The sequence below is a fragment of the Salvia splendens genome, chromosome 13 (genome assembly GCF_004379255.2).
Source record: "Salvia splendens isolate huo1 chromosome 13, SspV2, whole genome shotgun sequence".
In the NCBI taxonomy this organism is placed as follows: domain Eukaryota; kingdom Viridiplantae; phylum Streptophyta; class Magnoliopsida; order Lamiales; family Lamiaceae; genus Salvia; species Salvia splendens.
Window position 1 is genome coordinate 21,804,288 of NC_056044.1, and position 20,845 is coordinate 21,825,132.

At 40.0% G+C, this 20,845-nt stretch overlaps 1 protein-coding gene across 1 annotated transcript; it reads right to left on the reverse strand.

Annotated features, from left to right (window-relative positions):
- Nucleotides 1–897: 897 nt before the first annotated feature.
- LOC121760693 lies at nucleotides 898–18,886 on the reverse strand. The gene is made up of 11 exons (XM_042156326.1): nucleotides 18,818–18,886; nucleotides 18,100–18,728; nucleotides 17,703–17,969; nucleotides 4,798–4,910; nucleotides 3,364–4,136; nucleotides 2,419–3,228; nucleotides 2,191–2,340; nucleotides 1,986–2,066; nucleotides 1,632–1,775; nucleotides 1,401–1,561; nucleotides 898–1,129 (listed from the first exon to the last, which is right to left on the reverse strand). Exons 1-11 carry the CDS (start codon nucleotides 18,884–18,886, stop codon nucleotides 1,012–1,014), a joined length of 3,315 nt encoding a protein of 1,104 aa, XP_042012260.1. The 3' UTR covers nucleotides 898–1,011.
- Nucleotides 18,887–20,845: the final 1,959 nt, after the last annotated feature.

Here is a 20,845-nt window from a genome sequence, read left to right on the forward strand (position 1 = left end):
CTCTCAATCTGATTCTATGATTTCTTCTCAACGAAAGAAACCTAGGGTTAAGGGTTCATTGCGCTGCCGTTGACAGTGTAATCTAACTACAAATTGGAGAAGGAGACACCATTCCTCTACAATCTATCTGAATTTTTCTTTTTTGGTGGTAGTGTGTGAGGGAAAATCTGGAATGAAACCCAAGAATTAGAGGCTATAACCAAAGGTTTGACGTAGTTTCCACTTCATTTTTATTTTTATAGTTTGGTTAATGTTTCACTTCTCTACAATCAGCAATATATTTTTGAATCCTTCGATTGGGTAAATTTGTTTCATCTTAATTTTGTATTATGAATTGATTGCACTATGTGAAGTGATTTAGTAAGAAGATGAATAAATTATATTGTTCAATGAATATATTTGTTTTGAATTTTTCAAAGTAGATTCATATTAACATAAAATGATTACATATTTTGGTGAATTTATTACATTATAAGATGAAGAAAGTTGTTTATTAAATGAAATAATTTGGTATGCTGTAACTGAATCACTTCATATTTGGTATGAACTGATTTGTTCTATGGTGATGTGACAAATATGTGTTTTGTTGGGAAGTTGAGTATAAGATGAAGAAAGTTGATTATTATATGAAATGATTACTTACTTTAGTTTTGAAATTGGATCCATTTTCAGTGTATTTGTGGGGAGTTATGATTGTTTATTAGATGGTCTGTTGTGAATTCATAGATATATGTTTTAACCAGAATGCTAGATTAAATTAATAAAAACAGGTGAAGTTATTACACTGTAAGATAAAGAAATGTGATTATATGATTAAGTGATTACATAGTGTAATTATGAATTTAAGTGTAATTGTAATGAGTTTGTTTTTTCATAAATGCAGGAAAAAGTCATGAATACCTCAACTACAAACGCATATAACATCATAGTCAAGAGGCGAGCAAATACAATGATATTGATGCAGAAAAAATGTAGCAGATTACCTAAAAATGAATTAATGTAATTCTTGGTTTATGTTTTGGGACACTTTTGAAATTGGCACTTTTTTGGGACAGGTTTAAATGGTGCCAGTGAAAGGAACTCGGACTTCACTGTTTGTTTGTAGGAGTCTTCGTAAACAATTGCATCCCTGCATATCAATATAAAATGCCACGTTAATAATTGCCTACATAAGCACTATCAAATCCAAATAATGAAGCTAAAATCCCAGTAGGTTTATTACTGTTTTCAAAGAATACCAAACCTAATGTAGAATAAACTTCTATTACTGTATGATTACATAATGCACAATGAGAATTTCATAATGCGAAGTTTAGAAATTAATACATGAAATACAAAAAAACAATCAGTAAAGAGAATCACCCTCTTCACACATCAAATGCAACACAAATAATACACACCTGATCGATTTATGCGTCTCCGCTGTGCTCAGAACCCAGAAATATAGTTCCTTGTCATTGCCGTTAGCCTTGGCTGTAAGCCTTACAGCACGCTCGTTGAAAGGAGATCGCATAGCAGGACTAGCTTTCCTTAAACGTGTCGTTTCAACGTTTAAATCCTGCTGCAAATATACAATACACATACAACAATTAGGCAAAATCCTTAAAAGATGTTATCTATTATTTTGTTACCGATCGGATGGCCTCCTTAGCCTTGTTGACCTTCTCCTTTCCTTTTACACGTCCAGCCGCGATTTTCAATGGCACGTCGGAACTAATACCACCCATCCCAGCCTCAAAAATTACTATCCCCTTCTCCTTTGACAGGGGCGGTCTCTGTGAATGCAAGGTTACAATACAATTCATAAGATAATTAGACATACTGCATAATGCCTAAGATACTCAATATAATGCACCAAACATAATAAATAATGCATATAATGCATAAGATACTCAATATAATGCATGAAACATAATAAATAATGCACATACTGCAATGTATAATGCACATTATATCTGACCTAACAACGTTAGATTAGTACAAACCTTTGTCACTGCAGGCTGTTTCTCCTGTCCACGCTTCAAAGCCATTTCCTTTGTCAAGCCTGATCTGTTATCTTCCTTTCCCTATGTTTTCAAGTCAATCAGATATGTGTCTTTACAAGTTCACATAAAAATGTTATGATATACAATACATTAAATTAAATCAAACCTTGACTCTCCCATCGGGACATGACATATCTGATATTACCTTAACACATTTTTGTTTTGTTGTTGTCACCACCTCTTTACCACCTTCTCTAAATCTTCCAGTTTCGTCACCCGACAAACCCACCTTAGCATTTCCACCTTTCGTAATCTCCCTTCGCTCGTGTACCGTCTCCCCTACTCCACCAGTCTCCTGCGCAATACAACAATCATTTAAATGTTGTCAAAATAACAAAAATTATGTGCGCGAATAACTAATTTGGATACTTACGGCACAAACCACCTCCATGTGTGTTGCTGCAACTGAGGTGTGCACATATGCTGGGACTCCAAGTCCGGCAACATCACCTAATGGAGCAGACATTGTCGCGCCTCCTTGACACACTTCATTTAACGGCCGATCCACATCCTGTGCAACACTTGCTTGGCCATCAGGTTTGGGAGGTTGTACTCCTCCAGCGCTTACACATGCCTCGGGGGTTGGCTGTGTGGCAAACGGGTCGGGGCAGTCAAATCCATCTAAAACAAAAGATGGCCGTGTAAAGCTTTTTGTAATGGACTTTTTTTTGTCGTAGGCTGCCATCATTTTCTCCATCTCAGCAATCCATTCCTGACTGTACTCCTCCTCATCCTCTCTTGCTTGGGTCAAGGTTGTTGTTATTTCGTCATCTCCAACCTCCTCTTCCTCAGGAATCCCCAACAATTTTCTGCCAATTTGACTTCCCACACGGATGCAACCATCGTCAAGTAGCTCGAGAGGGATACTGATGAAATCATCAACCCACATAGAGATAGCGTGGGCCATCAACGCGCTAGAACCAACAAACTTGTCTCTTAGGCGCCTTGCTCTGTGGAGTCCCGTAGAGGACCCTTCTCCCGCAGCCATAGTTGCTCGCCTTTGCATTTCCTCTTCCGCTACCAATCTGTCCTTGTCTACACGTGGCTCTAATCTCCCAGTACGAAACTGGTCGCGTTCTAGATCCTCACGTTGCTTTAGGGAATCAGCTGTCCACCCTTTCATCGTAGGCCAGGTTCGTACTACGCGTCGCCGGATGTGGACCACGCGATCCACATAGCAGCACTGGAAAAATTATGCAAAAAATAGGGGTTATTGATCAATAATGCAAACTACATTACAAATAATGCATTATGTGACACATTATAATGCAGCATCTGATGATAAATATATAGCATCTCTTTTTTATTAGAAACCTACCACCAGGCAGTGTATTGGCCCGGAGAACAATGGAGACTGTCCGCTAGCCCAGCTCGGGTAAGTGGCCTCAAGGACCGACAACACGTAGCCACACCAATTAAGATTTCTGATATCCGCTACATTGTCGACAAAATGTAAAATCTTCGGCTTGCAGTGGCCGTCAGAAGGAGTTTCTACCAAAGCATTTTCAAGTAGGAACATGAATAGCTTCTTGAATTCATCTCCACCATCCACATCGGCCATCATCATCTGTGCAATATCTTTTGGGGTCATCTTAAATCGTCCCTTCTGGCATCTCTCTGCCAGTAGGTCATTAAATGTGAAGTTTGACTGCTTGCCCGTTGATGGCCTTGATATGACTTGTGGACCACGAGGGAACCCCAACGTTAGGTGGACATCCTCTTCGTCAAGAGTAAGGTATTCACCGCCTGTAAGTTGAATCTGGCAGCGGGCAAGATTTAAGGACCTCAATACCCAATATGCAAGATACGGAGGGATTTCCTTAATGTCGAAATCAAGGACCGCCCCAAATCCAATTTCTGTAACAGCCCTCTTCTGTCTGGGATTCAGCTGTTTCAAGCATTCAATGAATTCAGAAGGGGTTCTGCGGCAGCATAGTCGATCCTGTTTTCGCCCCGTAGGTTGTTTAGGCTCTCCTTGACGACCAGAGGTCCCAGGTCCTATCTCGGCTAACCTCTCCCTAAATCTTTTAGCAAGGGCCACTGGAATAATGTCGTCGACAACACTGTCTATGTCGACTCTAAGCTGGTTATCTGAAATGGACCAAAAAACACATCATGAACTGAATTTGATTACTGATTAATATGTAAAGGAGAATATATGATGCTGAAGTCGCAATAATTAATGAATTAAACTTAAACACCACAGATAACACCATTAATACATATACCACAACATATGATGCGTATGGCACAATAATTAGTGTATAATACTTAACAACGACAGCTATGACCGTAAATAATGCTTCAAATACTTACTACGATGCAAATATCACGTTACATAATGCACAGAATAAAGTAAATAATGCACATAAATTTACAGGTTCACTTTATGCATAAATCATAGAGGACACATAATGCACAGAATGGCCTACAAAAATGCACAGAGTAATCTTAGCCATATTGCATACAATGAACCAAATAATTCTTACTGTCAATCCATATTGTAAAGAATCTATATTCAATCGTCAATCTGAATCCTCTGTAACAATACAGACAACACACATTTTCAGCAGCAATATAATGCATAGATAATGATACATAATGCACGATATGCCCAAAAAAATGCACACAGTAATGTTAAATATCTTATTCTCTAGCACGGTTAACACAAGCAACACACAGACCTGGGACCATTATTATACACAATAAACTAAACTGATACTGAAAAACACAAGATGCGACGGCAATCTACCTGCATCCTGTGAGGCTTGCGAGCGCGGACGTCCTCTTTTAGGCATTTTGAACCTGGCATAAAACAGAAATATAAGAGACCTAAATCCATCCCCGTTTAACACAACACAATATCTACATCAGGATAATCAGTTACAACCAATTGTCGAACAATTTATTTCGGATATTTTTGCGCCTCGTCGCATTCAAAGATTCAATTTTTACAACATGGGTCTGCCAAATCACTGAAAAAAGATGCCTAAATCACTGTCAACACATACCAACTAGAAATGAATCGGTGTTTCTGAGTATATGTTATCGGCGAGAGCTACTAACTACGAAATTCGGTCGACAAAATCACCAGTATTCTCCGGCGGCGCTGGGAGGGAGAATGTTAGGGTTTCGGCTGTTGAGAAAGTGGAAGGAGTGGCTTGGGTTAAGTGGGTAATGAATGAAGAAAGAAGTAGAAAGGGGTCGTTTCAAATCCCCCGAAATTCTCGACTACTAAAAATATGGCGGTTCATATTTGGTTAAAATGTCTAGATTAACCCTATATTGCATGTACCATCCTTCTATAATGCAACACGAAAGTAGTTTTATTGACACATTTTGATCCATCGATTCCCTACATCTAACGGTTATTATTAAGAAGGAAAAAGGATGTAAGATGTGAAAAGGAGAATAAGGTGCCCATATATATATATATATATATATATATATATATATATAGGGATGTATTCATTTCCTTTTTGTATCTTTTGTTCTTTGTTCTTTTTAATCTCAGCCCCACGATTTTGTCATCCGACGGTTAGATTGGTGCCACGTGTCATTTAATAATGCAGATTTTCAGTTGAATAAGGCGCACCGACTAATAATGCACCATTATAGTGTAATAATGTAGATTTTCAGTTGAATAATGCACCATTATAGTGTAATAATGCAGATCATCTGGACCGTTATGAATGAGATCTAACGGCCCATATTAAGAAGAATAAAGGATCTAAGGGATGAATAGGAGAATAACGCTAACTAGATCTAATGGCCCAGATTTGGTCTCTAGTTCGGTCTTTAAAATTGGTTCGACATTGATCACAACTCTCTCTCTCTCTCTCTATATATATATATATATATATATATATATAGAGTAAATAGGGTAGTGATATATACAAAACACCTCCATAGTGTAGAATTAGAGACCAAAATATAATCACTAGATCAGATTTTGGATGGATTAGATTAAGATTTGGACGTCATATTTCCATAGTTCATTCTTAACTCGAATTACTTCATCCAGGGTGTAATTTGGTACTTTTGTAATTAAGTCAATGTTGTTAATTATGGTATGAACGAAATTAAGTTACAGATTATTCCCATCTTCACCATTTTGTTTTTCCGTTCCATTCCTCTCTCACTCTCAATCTGATTCTATGATTTCTTCTCAACGAAAGAAACCTAGGGTTAAGGGTTCATTGCGCTGCCGTTGACAGTGTAATCTAACTACAAATTGGAGAAGGAGACACCATTCCTCTACAATCTATCTGAATTTTTCTTTTTTGGTGGTAGTGTGTGAGGGAAAATCTGGAATGAAACCCAAGAATTAGAGGCTATAACCAAAGGTTTGACGTAGTTTCCACTTCATTTTTATTTTTATAGTTTGGTTAATGTTTCACTTCTCTACAATCAGCAATATATTTTTGAATCCTTCGATTGGGTAAATTTGTTTCATCTTAATTTTGTATTATGAATTGATTGCACTATGTGAAGTGATTTAGTAAGAAGATGAATAAATTATATTGTTCAATGAATATATTTGTTTTGAATTTTTCAAAGTAGATTCATATTAACATAAAATGATTACATATTTTGGTGAATTTATTACATTATAAGATGAAGAAAGTTGTTTATTAAATGAAATAATTTGGTATGCTGTAACTGAATCACTTCATATTTGGTATGAACTGATTTGTTCTATGGTGATGTGACAAATATGTGTTTTGTTGGGAAGTTGAGTATAAGATGAAGAAAGTTGATTATTATATGAAATGATTACTTACTTTAGTTTTGAAATTGGATCCATTTTCAGTGTATTTGTGGGGAGTTATGATTGTTTATTAGATGGTCTGTTGTGAATTCATAGATATATGTTTTAACCAGAATGCTAGATTAAATTAATAAAAACAGGTGAAGTTATTACACTGTAAGATAAAGAAATGTGATTATATGATTAAGTGATTACATAGTGTAATTATGAATTTAAGTGTAATTGTAATGAGTTTGTTTTTTCATAAATGCAGGAAAAAGTCATGAATACCTCAACTACAAACGCATATAACATCATAGTCAAGAGGCGAGCAAATACAATGATATTGATGCAGAAAAAATGTAGCAGATTACCTAAAAATGAATTAATGTAATTCTTGGTTTATGTTTTGGGACACTTTTGAAATTGGCACTGAACATTTCCATAAATTTTATTTATGTTCAGAATTTATGTACACATATTTATTTATTTATTTATATTTATAGTTATAGGGGTGTGTTAAGGTCCTTCGCAGCTTTTCAGTCCAAGCTTCTTTTTAATCACAGCCCTTGGATACTTGAATTGGATGGTTGTGAAGATCTGCATTATTATACTATAATGGTGCATTATTAGTCGGTGTGCATTATTCAACTGAAAATCTGCATTATTACACTATAATGGTGCATTATTAGTCGGTGTGCATTATTCAACTATAAATCTGCATTATTAAATGATACGTGGCATCAATCTAACCGTCGGATGACAAAATCGTGGGGCTGAGATTAAAAAGAACAATAAAACAAAAGATACAAAAAAGAAATGAATACATCACAATCCATATATATATATATAATATGATTCTGTATTGAGTATCTAAGTTATGTAAATGTTGGACTAATTTTAATTGCAGGTTACTTCTCGGCAAGGACAGATTAGAAACAGTTCATTACATCATGGTTTGAATGCAAGTTTTCCAGTTCTCTATGTTATTTTGTGTGCAACCATTGAAATCTCGCCATCAACATGCCTAATAGCATCATTAACCCCGGCCCGGTTTCAGGCCCCAAGTCTCCTTCACGTCATCATTCCTCTACAGTTGCGGCACAGGCCCCAACTGCTCTAACTCTGCAGGCCACAACCCGGGCCGCAACTAATAAATGACACCATTCACAACTTCGAACAATTCATTCTTAATTCATTCTTAATTCAAAAATAATAAATTATAAACTAAAAAACTAAAAATTATAATATAAAAAAAAAGCAAAAAAAATTAAAAATTAGAAAATTGATGTCGCCCCTCTCCCTCTCCCTCTCCCACTCCCTCTTCTTCCTCTTCCGAAGTGTAAAAATTCAGAAATTGGTGAACAGTAGCGGCCCGAACCCCCTCAAACCGGAAGCTCCATCGCCCGCCAGGCTGGACCCCGGGACCGTCCCCAGTCCGCAACTGCGGCCCCGGGACCAGCCTGGGCCGGAACTCCGTCGCCTCCAACGCGCGTCTCGGGCCGGGACTCGCAATTTGCGGCCCGGCCCCTTGCGTTAACGATGCCCTAAGGATCTGGTGTCCTTTTGTTACTCTTTCATTCTATAGTAGTGGAGGTGTTTCTCTTCAGCACGCGATTTAAGAAAAATTGTGTTTAAGAGATGAAGAGAGAATAAAAAAAAGAGAATAAAGTAAGAGAGAATGAATATGTTGACTTTTGGTAGAAAAATGAAATTACTTCACTATTATGGAATGTACCAAAATGGCAAAATGACTTCGTGATCTCATGGTCTATCTGTGAAACGGAGGGAGTATCACAATAGGCACACCTTTTCGAAGGTTAGACAAAAATATATGAAACTCTCTCTTCTATGTGATCTCATGGTCTATCTGGTGGCTCAGAAAGAAAATTTCAAAAAGATGGAACCTAGATAGAATGTGGAGAAGGAGTTTATTTTATGGAGATTGGGGTTGTGGACTAAAGGATGGTGTCACGACCGCACTTTGCTAATGATAGCAAAAGCGGGAAATCCGTGACTAATAAGCGGAATTAACGAAACGAGGAAAAAACTCAAGGGACTTGCCGAAAGGCCAATCAATTGATACCACAAATTAGAAGCCAAGTATTTGATTACAAGATCTCAAAATAGAATAATTCATCATATCAACTAAATCAGAGTTCGAAGGTGAGACATTGAAATTCTCACTTGACAAAAGTACAGCGGAATAGGTCCTTACTAAACGACTTCGTGTATGAAGACACGAATCATAGAGAAATCCACTTGATTATTTAATAGCATCAACTCCGATCAATATTCCTTCCTCTTGACGTTCAACCTGCACATTTATAAATACATGCAGGGCTGAGTACAGGAGTACTCAGTGGACACGTGCCGAAAACAAAACATACATGTATAAGTTGTCATCCATCAACAGTATCACACGAGGGTTTTTCTTAAAAAGGCCCGAGCATACTAAATTCTTTTGTGATCTTAAAAGTCCGACTGCAGTCTAAGTTCTTGATGTATTCCTCCATGTCTGAGAATCCAGTGTGCCGTGAAGTTGGCCACCTTCAACAAGCACCCTCGCCGGCCAACCTCTCTCTAGGATGGCTCACGGCGCTCGCGCATGAAATTCCGAATAGGATTTGCGGTCCTATTGGGAACCGAATTCGTTACCCAATTTGTTTTGGCATCGCCAAACTCTCGGCATATAGCCCTCACAGACAGGTCTCGAAAACAAACATTTTATGGCATGACAACAACTTTAAAATAAATCACATCTCCATTTTTGAGAAAGGATGATATTTCATAACTTCAAAATATTTGCTTTATATCCACACTATAGTGCTGGATATTAAAAGAAAGCACACCTGGTATGCTTATCTCCAATTAAAATCTTCGTTTGGCCTCACTTGCCCTTTGAGTAAATTCTCCTTTAAAAATAAATAGCGTAACATGCTAATTAGTACTTGAACTACTTTTCTGAAAAAGAATGCATGCATCCTATCTCTTAGTCTCGACTTATAGGATTTTTCTTAAATCCTAACTCGACTTTACTATACGACGGCACTTAAATTATTCCGCTCACTAATTTGGAGAAATTCTATTTTCTCTTAATAAATATGGATTCTTAAAATCCCTCCTTAAATTCCTTCTTCTTTGGATTTTTCTTAAGGCCGCCCATGGTGTCGCGGGACGACGCCGGTCGGCCCTTCGCGTCTCAACACTAGCAATTTCCGTCTTTTGGTGATTCAATTATTTTTCGGGAATAAAATTCATTAAGCTCCGAGCTTAAATCCTTGAATAAATTCCATTGCAACACTAATTAATTTCCATGTCCATTAGATTTAATTATATTGCCCAATCCAACAAAACTCTCGGCCCACAATTCCAATTTGGCCATTTAGCTCTTTTATCTCTTTAAATCCTTAAGCCCCAAATATACAAGTGGCCCAATTCAAGAAAAGGGAACCCAATTTACTCCCTTCCCCCATCCGTGGATCCTTCCTCAAGATTTCACTCTCCCAATTTCTAAAATTCCCCCAATCAAGACAACCTTCCCTTCTTCCTCCTCACGACTCCTCCCCATTTCTCATTATTTATGGTGAATTCACGCCGGAGTAACTCCGATTCCTCTCCAATCGGCATCTTTCTTTCGAGCTCTCTCTCGCTCTCACCGCCTTCGTTCCTTCTTCTCGATTCCTCCCCCCTTTTCCGACCATACTCCCAAATTGGGGGTTTGAGAAGCAGGGCCTCCGACTGCCCTCGCTTCCGGCGATTCGGCGAGAAGATCCAACGCCGTCCGCTGCCCATCCTCGCGGTCTCCGTCGTGAGGCAGTCACCACGCTCACCGACGACTTGCGGCGGCTTCGGTCGCTCCTTGGCGTGCTCCGCGGCAGTGAGGAGGCCTCTCCTCCTTCTCCCTCAGTAGTAGTCCGCAGCTGCCCCGTGCCGCCCCGGTCACCGCCGAAATCGGGCGTGCTCCGAGACGCGCCACCGCTGTCTCGCGTCTTCGCTCCAGCGGCGTCGCCGGCTCCCCGCGATCAAGCTAAGTCCCAATCCCCTCTATCCCATTTCGTTTTCTTCGTTTGGTGATCAGTTTTCATGGTTGTTCTTATTTTACGGAGTGTTGCTTGTGATCATACTTGGGGATGTTCGAACTTACTGCCGTTTATTGCTATTCTAAGTGACTGTGCTTCTAAAATCCTAAGTCCTGGGATAGTTCATGGCTATTCTATATGATGCATGAGGTTGGGGTTGGTGATTACCTCGTCCGGTGAAACTCTTGGTTCTTGGCTGCCCTTCGATTGCCGTCGCCTTGTGCCGCCGTTCCTTACTCCGCGCACTCCCTTGCCTTGCGAGAATTTGGCGGAATGTGTGTGTTGAGTGGGGAGGGAAGGGCGGTATTTATAAGCCATTCCTTTGGCTTCTTGTGGCCCCTCATGGGGCATTGAGCTCCTATTTTTGGCATCAAGCTCAGCCCCTTTTGAGATCGATGATTGTTCTCTTTATGCTATTTTGGTGATCGTTTTAGTTGCTTCCTCTGGGCTGTTACCTCAGCCTCGGATGATGGAAAAAGAGGACTTGGTTTTGTCCATTTGGAGCTCTCCTAGTGACCTTGTCTCTCTGTGGTCATTTGTTTACTTCCTCCATTTGATGAAATTTGAGAAGATGACAAAGGGAGCTGATCTTAGCTCTATTTTGCAGCCTAAAGGCTGACCTATACAGTTCTACTATTCCTCATTTCCTAGTTGAGCTTGTGCCTCCTTTTCCTTTATTTGTGAGTTCCAATTTGGCCCCTTTTTGGTGTATTCTTTGCAGGTACAAAGGCCACTTCCTTGGCACCTTGTGTCTCCTCCAAGACCGAGAAGGATAGGAGTGGGAAAAAAAGGGAAGATTTGCTTACCACACCAATTTGTCTTACTCTCCTACTTACTCTAGTTTAGAGATAGAGAAAGGTTGTATGTCCATTTCTATGTAATACTTGGCATTGGAGCCCTTGGAGTGGGGTGTAGCATCCCTTAATTTATTATCTTGATGTGACAATTGTATGTATCACCTTTCTCCAATGAAAATATTTTATTTACTCATTATTCTTGAAATGAGTCTCTTTGCACTTTTAATTCGCCCAACAAAATACTTCTATTATTTCGAAGTCGGAAATTTCAACGGAAAATTCTACGTTCACACCCCCTCCACGCGAGGATTAATTAGTCTAATCATTTCGGCTTATCCATAACAAAAGGAAAGAAATTTTGGGGCGTCACAGATGGTGTCTAGAATTTCCTTATATAATGAGTGAGAATTTTGGCTGAAGTAGAAGATGGTCGAGAGGGAGTCGTAAAACGTAGCATAGAGTTGAAAACCATCGGTGAGGATTTTTGCTTATCCTTCTATTGCTTGCTGCCTCTTCGGATTTTTAATGATCTGCGTTATTGGAGGTCTTGTTCCGTTGGCCTTTTAGTGCTTGTTGTGTTTTTAGTTTTAGTTTTAGTTTTAGTTTTTTTTTTCTGGTTTATGTGTGGATAGGATTTAATTGGTACTCCTTCGGTTCCATGTTAATAGAGTCATTTTTTTATTTAAGAAAGTTCCAAGTTAATTGAGTCATTTCTATTTTTGGCAAAAAGTAATTCTTTATTTTACTTTATTCTCTCTTCATCTCTCTTACTTTATTATTTCTTACTTTTTTCATCATCCATTTAACACACTATTCTTAAACTCTATACCGAAAAGAAATACCTCTATTAACAAGGAACGAAGGGAGTATCTTAGTTGCTTTGGTTGTATCTTCCGCTTCACATTGTTTTAGCTTGGAGTTTGGTGTGTTTCTCACTGCTCACCGAGATGGTTAGAGGTTTTTTGTGTAAAAAACAAATATACTCCCTCCGTCCCGGCTAAGAGGACACATTTCTTAGCCGACACGAGATTTTAAGAGTTATTGGTCAATGTGTTTAATTGGAGAGAGAAAAGATATGTGTAAGTATTAATATATAGAGAGAAAGAAAGATGAATATTTTAATAGGAGTGAGAAAAAGTGGTTGGCTGTATTAATAGGAGAGAAAAAGTTTTTAAAAAAGGAAATACATCATCTTAGTTGGGACAAACTAAAAAGGAAAACGTGTCATCTTAAATGAGACGGAGGGAGTAATTTTCAACATCCTTGCTTGGTAAAAAAAAGGAGCAAGTTGCTTCTTAGTTTTGACAAATTCCAAATTGATTTCTATTTTGCTCATCATATCTCGGATGAAACGATGACGCAATTCAATATGCTTTATATTTAATACAACATCAGACATTTTTTCATTGTTACTATTGGCATATTGTAATAATAGATTGTTGTAGATTCCTTTTAAATTGGCTGCAAATCTTCCAAATGACCCTCTCAACCAAATTTCTTTACGAGTAACATCAGAATTAGTTATGTACTTTGCTTCAACGATTGATAAGGTCACTGACTTTTGCTTCTTTGAACTTCATGTAACTATGTAAACTCTAAGATCGAAGTGCTCTTTCGGCCATCCAAAGAGGCTTCACTATCATTGTTTGTATTGCGATTGAACTTACACAATTCTTATTTCATATATTTGACGTTCATTGTTTTTGTACCTTGCAAATATCTTATGATCATTTTTGCTGTTGCAAAATAAAGTTTAGTCCGCTCATTTAAGCACCTTAGAGACCATACTCACATTTTGAACAATATATAGCCTTGTGTTAGCGAGGTCGATAAGCGAATCAACAAGAATTCTAAGAGTTGTGCATCAGCGTTTTTAGAATAATCATCGTTCTTCATCTTATCATTCGTTTGTCACATCCCGACCAACCCTTTTGTCGTATATTCTTATAATTATATAAATATGAAATTTTTAAGCAAATAACCTACATGTAAAATTCATAAAACACCAATATAAGATAAACTCAGAAATCAACATTTATCTGTTACATATAGACTCTCTCACCACTTTATATGTTATACATTGGTCTACATGCAAAATGACGAGGAAGAGAAGGTTGCTATAATGCGTCAGCCTCCAACCTTGATAACACGTTGAGTTTCTAAAACTCATATCAACCAAAACATCAGCGATATCTTTGCCTGAAAAATATTAGTGGTTTATATGAGCCACAACTCAGTGTATGCCCTTAATTTCACGTCACAGAAATATTAAGCATATTCTTTAACTATAATTTATATATATATAGTGGTGTGATCAATTGCTAACTACAACTAATTTAACACCATAAGATTTGAAAGATCTAATGGTCTATAAATTGCCACATGTAAATTCATTTTTTATTTTTTAAATATTAAAAACTCTAAATTTAGGATTTCAGATCAAAATGTCAACACAGTGAATTGAATATATCAACACCATGTTTTGAATATGTCAACACAGTTTCATATTGACATTTTACATGTATTAAGTTGACATATTTTGTTAGTTATATTGACATTATCTGTTTGACAAAAAATACGAAAATTCATAAAAAAAAATTCAGATTTTGATCTCGAAACATATGCAATTGAGATCTCGTTGGAATCCTTATTAAATTATCTTTAATTTGATATATGTTAGTGAAAAATAATTTAAATTGAGATAGTTATAATCATTTAAAGTTTAGAGATATTTTTCAAAAGTTAGTTACAACTAATTTGTTGTAAATTGACCTTAGGCCATCCACAGTGGGTCGGACGATAGCGCGCCCGATGCATCAGGCGCGCTATCGTCTGCCACTGTGGCTCTGCGGACGACGGACGATGCGTCGTCCGCACCCTACGCTTAGTCCGCGAACGATAGGGCATCGTCCGCCCACTGTGGGCGCCGCGGACGATGCAACGCGTTTTTTTTAAATTCGAAATTTGTCTATTTAAACCTCGATTGTCATTCTATTTTTCATACGAACATTTCTCGCTTGTCTTATTTCTCTCATCTCTCACGTTTCTCCATCTCTCACAAACAAAAATGAACCACGACGACGACCAGAGTTCCTCGGAGGACGGTAGTCCGACCTTGACTCGAGCCTTAAATGCAGTCGTGCACAACGCAATGGCGGAATTGAACTCGCTTAAGAGTGTGTTGCGTTCTACTGTTCTAGGTCGAGCTACTAAGTCCAATGAATCCACTAGATCACTCGGTCTAGGAACTCAAGGGAATGTAGAAGACTAGGTCGTTGGACACACAACTCTCGCATTTCAAAGATCCCTCAACCCGTTATACTATAGACTAGTATAGAGAAGCAAGGGGTCGATCCCACGAAGATGGATGCGTAAGAAAGCATTTAGAAGATTCTGATTAGAAAGCGGCTACTGCCACGCAAATTTGGGTTGAGGTGTAACTACTACTAGACCTGGAATGAAGTAAACACCGGACCTAGGAAACTGAAAACATCATGCCGACATTAAACTTTCTCATAACTGCGAGACATTAAACTAACTTCTTAGACTGAGCAATCAACTTCCTAATTTGACTAGACAGAAAGCAGGAAAACGGTGGAGACTATTTTCCACAAACAGAAAGTACGGTATTAAAGCTGCAAATAACGACTAAAAGATTAACCAATACTGTCGCACATCTCATTACTTGTATCAAATGCGAACATGAAGAAAACAGAGCACAAACCCAAATTCAAACAGAATGTAAAAGTGTGGACGTCAGAAACTTGCAATTAGCCAGAAATAAAACAGATCTACATACGCTAGACGGAATGAAATGAAAACCCGAAAATCCGGCATCAACTCCGATCACCTTGTTTCAGATCCAATACGTCAGATGCTTAATCCACTCCGGATCCAAGCATTCCGAACCCATCAACCAACAAATTCAACTCCATAACTTCTGATTCAACCGATCTATCCCGATCAACACAAGCCTTCAACAATTCAGCGCAAACTCAGTAGAACAGCGCAAAAATCACAGTACCTCGACAAACTTAAAACCAATTGCATCCATGCTCGAAATTAACAGTAACTCAAATAAGGTAATAGAAACTTCAATAACCAACAGAAATTCAACGGAAAACAAAGCCGAGCTTCGAACAGCGAAGCTCAGTGAAATTCACGACGGAAATTAAAATGAAAGTGATTAAATTGTTTCTTCGCCCTCTGTGAGGACGGTGTTGCCCAACTACGAAGTAGCACAAAATAACCCGAAAACTACCCTACGATCTTCCGAACATTTCCCCCAAGTGTGTAAAAGTGAGTAAGCTACAAGCCATAGTCTGGTCACAAGTCCTCCACTCTCCGATCTCTCTTTCTTTTTGCATGCTCTGCTCCTTATATAGGTGCGGAGTTGATCTTCTAGAAGCCTTTGTAGAAATCTCCATTCTACCCTTCAGCTTCGTTATCTCCTCCGTCTAGTCATTTTTCCTCCAAATTGCTCACTTATTCGCCAGTTCCTTGGACCATGTAATTGTCCTTCTTCTTTCCTGGATCTGGCGAAAACCTTCTACACACCTGACTTAAAATATGCGTTAGACCCCGCAAACAAATGAATTTTACCCTTTAACCAATGCATGAAATTAACCTTATCAAACTGCTCACACTTTAACCATACTTGTCCAGTATAAAGACAAGAAAAAGAAATAAGGCGAATTTCAATGCATGATTGTCCTCAGACCGACTCTACAAAAGCAAAAACACAAACTCCTAGACCTAGTCACACTAACAGACTAACAAAGTGAAAACAAACACTTAAAGAAAAACACGAAGAAAAAGAAAAAACAAAGGCATGAACTGGCTTCAACTTTTAGGCAACCGTCCCCACAAGCTTAAGGTCTATCCGATTCGTCTACAGTCTCCAAATCCTCCCCTTTTCCTCTTCTACCTAATCGGTCTGTCAGTTCGTCAAGATAGCCCTTTGACTCCCCAAATGTTGGATTCACTCGATCACTCATTCCTCACCAGAGATGTTAGGATCGAATCACTCTTAAGTTCAAGTTATACCACTGATGCATCGGGTTATGAGAGTTTCTCTTTCCTAGCCTCTCTTTTTATTTCATGGGTCAGGGTACTATTGCTCCTTGCCCTTAGGATATATATTTTTTAATTTTTCCTGGACTTCGTCCAACTTATACCTCCTGAACCTATATTTTTTATTTCCTCCTCTTCTTATTTTTTTATTTTCTCCTTTTGACTCTACTCCTTAAGCATCAAGTGGCGATCCCCTTTTTATACAAGTTAGCTCAAAGTGTATAGGCTTATAATTCACTTTTATAGAGGGGTTTCACAACTAGGTTATCTAGAGCATCCTCTATCGTCCTTACTTCATTCAAACCGACTTCAGTTTATTAAGAAAAAAGGTCTCAAAGTTGACATGCATCCTATCATCAATTGCTCTTACTAAGGGGATCTTGCCGTATTATATTCACTAGCTCATGCGACACACAAAAACACTTAAACCTAAAAAAACTATCAAACTTAGGCACAAACTGTACTACTCCCTCCCCCTCTCACTCCACTCAAGCTTGTCCCCAAGCTATCCTAGTGAAGGGGGGAAACAGGGAAGTAATAACAGATCCCAACAAAACACAGAAGCACTTAACAAAAACAAACTTCTCACACTTAGACCGAGCAACGGTCTAAGTGGGAGAAATGACAACAGACAAAAACCAAAACATGCTAAGAACAACACAAACTTCTCACACTTAGTCCATGCAACAGGCTAAGTGGGAGAAGACATAAAAAAAATGCAGACTACCAGATATATCACAAGGCATGCTTGGAAAAAAGAACTAACACAAAACATAAAAAAAACCGAAAGTAGAGTTACTTGGTCAAAGGGGGAACTCAATTCGGGGCTTGGCTCCCACGGGAGCCAAGCTGCGGTGGAACGTAGGATCGGGTGACTTTTGTTTTTTTCCTCGCCGGTGACTCCGGCTTATCCTCCTCTTTCACACTTCTCGTAGACACTGGTTTTCTTACTGACATGGGCTTTGATGCGGACGGGGCTGTCAAGGGCTTGGACGCTGGTGGGGGCAGCTGGAGGGCAGAACTTCTTTGCCCTGGCTGCGTAGGCACACTGCTAGATCCAGCAGGCAATGTCGTGTGAGGCTCGGGAAATTTCTCCCTCAGCCACTCTGTCATCATCATCATTAAGCTGACGGCTTCCGCCATACGGTCGTTCTGTGTAGATGACTTTCCCACCAAGACAGTGACGCGCCCCTTGAGGGTTTGCGGCCATCTGATGGCAGGCCTGGGCTAACCAATAGCCCAGATGCACTTTCACTCCTTTGGCCATGCACCATGTGAAGTATAAGTCGGTTGTGGTCAAGGCTGAGTTTGCGGTCCTCATCAAGTTGTAACTGATAAACGTCTGAGCAAACCTCAGGATCCGGTTGTTGATATTGAACGCCTTTGAGTAACTGGTCTTAAACTGTCCAACCTTCGGGTGCGTGACGAACTCCCAAGCTGACTGTGGTGTGAATCCGGGTGTTTTCCTTGGGGCTCCTACCATCCTCTCATTCCATATGCCATCGTCATCCTCAGCACGCGTGAACAGGCCCATCCAGAGGGACCATTCTCTAAGACTCATCTCATGCTCTTCAGTAAAAAGGCGGAAAGTGATGGAATCCGCATCTAGATCTGTGGTGGACTTCAGGCGAAACGTGGAAAAGAACTCCAACGCAGCTGGCACCTCCGTCTCACTATGCTTCAAGAGCCAGTCAAACCCGATCGCGCTGATGTATTGACGAAACTTCTCGTCGGAGTCTATTTCTTCCAATTCTTCCAGCACATATCGCTTTCCAGATTTTGCAAGCTTACCCGTGCTACACCGTTCCTTGTAAGTCGCCTCCCGCTTGGGATCATCGAACTTTTTCATTGCGTCTAGCAGTCCTTTGGTGATCCATACTTCTGCAGGTTCAAAATTTAAACACTCATCTGGCTCTTCTATCTCGACCTCTTCAGAGTCACTGGACCCGGCAGGGTTAAGTGGCTCCTCCGCGTACGGTACCTTCGCGGGTGCAAAAAGTGAGGTTTCGACAGACTTGCCCTCAGCGGGCTTCTTCGATTTCTTGACCAAGGAAGTAGCTGCATGTTTACCCTTCCTTTTCCTCTCCACCGCTCCTCCTTATCGCTAGATCCAAGAGAATCTGTCTTCCCTGTTTCCATAGCCGCTGGATCCAGTACTTCTCTTTCAGTAGGTTGGGTTGTATCATCAATCTCCTCCAATAGGCTTCATTGAGCCTGTCGCCTAGCTTCCCGTGTATCTACCGGCGAACCCATCCCTTCTGGGATTTCTGTCAGATCTACCACCAGATTCACCCCACCATCATCGGGCTCCAGTGATTCTTCAGTAACGGGGGTCACCGCCTCCTCAGACAATCCAGGAGTTGCCCCCTCAATGTAAATAGGGGATTCCCCCTCCTCCAACCTTTTCTCGTCTTGGGCTTCACCGCCCACAATCTTCACAGGGTCTCCCCCTCAACAACACTTCCAGAAAGAACCGGGGTTTCCTCCTCCGACACACTCACAGGTAAAACAGGGGTTTCCCTCTCCGACACACCTTCAAGAGCAACTATGGCTTCCTTCTCAATACTCGTCCTTTGCTCCAACCCCGCACCCAGATTCACCTCATGTCCCTTCTCGTCGCCTACTGTGGCGTCTTTTTTGGGCGTGCTGATGACGGTTCGGTTGCGGCTTGTACGTCAGAAGGTTGGGCTGTCGAATCCTCAAGAATCGGCGGTGGTGGTGGTGCGGTGGTTGTCGACGCGGCAAGTTTGGCACCTTCCATCATCGTCGTGAACATAGCGAAGGCTTTCATCGCTTCTTCTGGTCCGCCGAACTTCTGCATTAATTCTGCCATGAACGTCGCCGCGCTGGCATATGCGGAGGGGTTCCCTGCACTTGGTTTGTTCTCCATGATCTGATTCTGAAAATCACACAAAAACTTGGAAGAAAATTTCCGATTAGGGTTAATGCGAGAGAAGATTTTGGGGATTTTTTTAGAGTGAGAGAGAGTTTAGTTTGAGAAATAAAGAATAAGGAGGGAAAATAGGTATTAGATGGGACGGTTGCAGTAGGCGGTTGCAGGCATGAGGTCAGCAACCGTACACCTTCCCATAAAGTGTGCTTTTGAAATTTGAAACCGTACCACTTTCCTCCTAAACTCAATTTCACTGCCCCATGTAAACGCTCTTCTCTGCAACACCATACTTTACATAAAAACAACAAAAATGAAACGTTAGGTTCCCAGGTCAAGGAGCCTGGTGTTTCGAAAATATTTTTGGAAGAATAAAAATTCTTTCTTTGTTTGGTATTTTTTTCTTTTATAAAAACAACCAAATATTTACACGTTCAATTTAGTACCCTCGAGATCCCCTGGTTCAGTGTATAGATTAAAAATATATTCCCATTTACCTGACTCAGGAGTTCTTCGAGAGCACTTCTTACTAGACCAATTAGGCGATAACAGAGAGTGCGCGTAGTGGCACTTCCTCCACTACGCACAACTCCGAATTATCCCTAAAAATCTTTACCCGATGACCATTCACAGGAAAAGGAGTAGAGTTTGAGGCACTGCCCTGAATTTCCACAACTCCATTTGCTCGAAGGCCAATAATAGTGTATGGCCCAATTCATTTGGACTTTAGCTTCCCAGGCATCAGCTTGAGCCTGGATTGGAAAAGGAGCACTCTATGCCCTACTTGGAGTTCCTTGACCCGGAGATTTTTATCATACCAGAGCCTTGGCTTCTCTTTGTACCACATTGCGGACTTATATGACTACAGTCTCAACTCTTCCAACTCCTGAAGTTGCAGCTTCCGCTCTTCCTTCGAAGCCTGGGGTCTCATATTAATCTCCTTGACCGCCCAATATGCTTTGTGTTCCACTCCCACGGGCAGGTGGCACATCTTGCCAAAAACCAACCTGTAGGGTGACATTCTGATGGGCATTTTGTAGGCTGTCCTGTAGGCCCACAACGCATCTCCAAGCCTCTTACTCCAGTCTTTTCTTGACGGATTCACCGTCTTTTCCAGTATTGCTTTGATTTCCCTGTTTGAGATCTCCGCCTGTCCATTAGACTGAGGATGATAGGGGGTAGAAAGTCTATGGTGGACCCCGTATTTT

Excerpts from the sequence above, each read along its gene's own strand:
- LOC121760693 (XM_042156326.1), bottom strand. The coding sequence starts at position 18,886 with ATGGAAACAGGGAAGACAGATTCTCTTGGATCTAGCGATAAGGAGGAG. Across the intron at positions 4,911-17,702 it reads CCGTCCGCATCAAAGCCCAT|ATATTGTGTTGTGTTAAACG; the intron begins GTCAGTAAGAAA and ends ATCCTGATGTAG. Across the intron at positions 2,067-2,190 it reads CAAAACAAAAATGTGTTAAG|GGAAAGGAAGATAACAGATC; the intron begins GTAATATCAGAT and ends TTGAAAACATAG.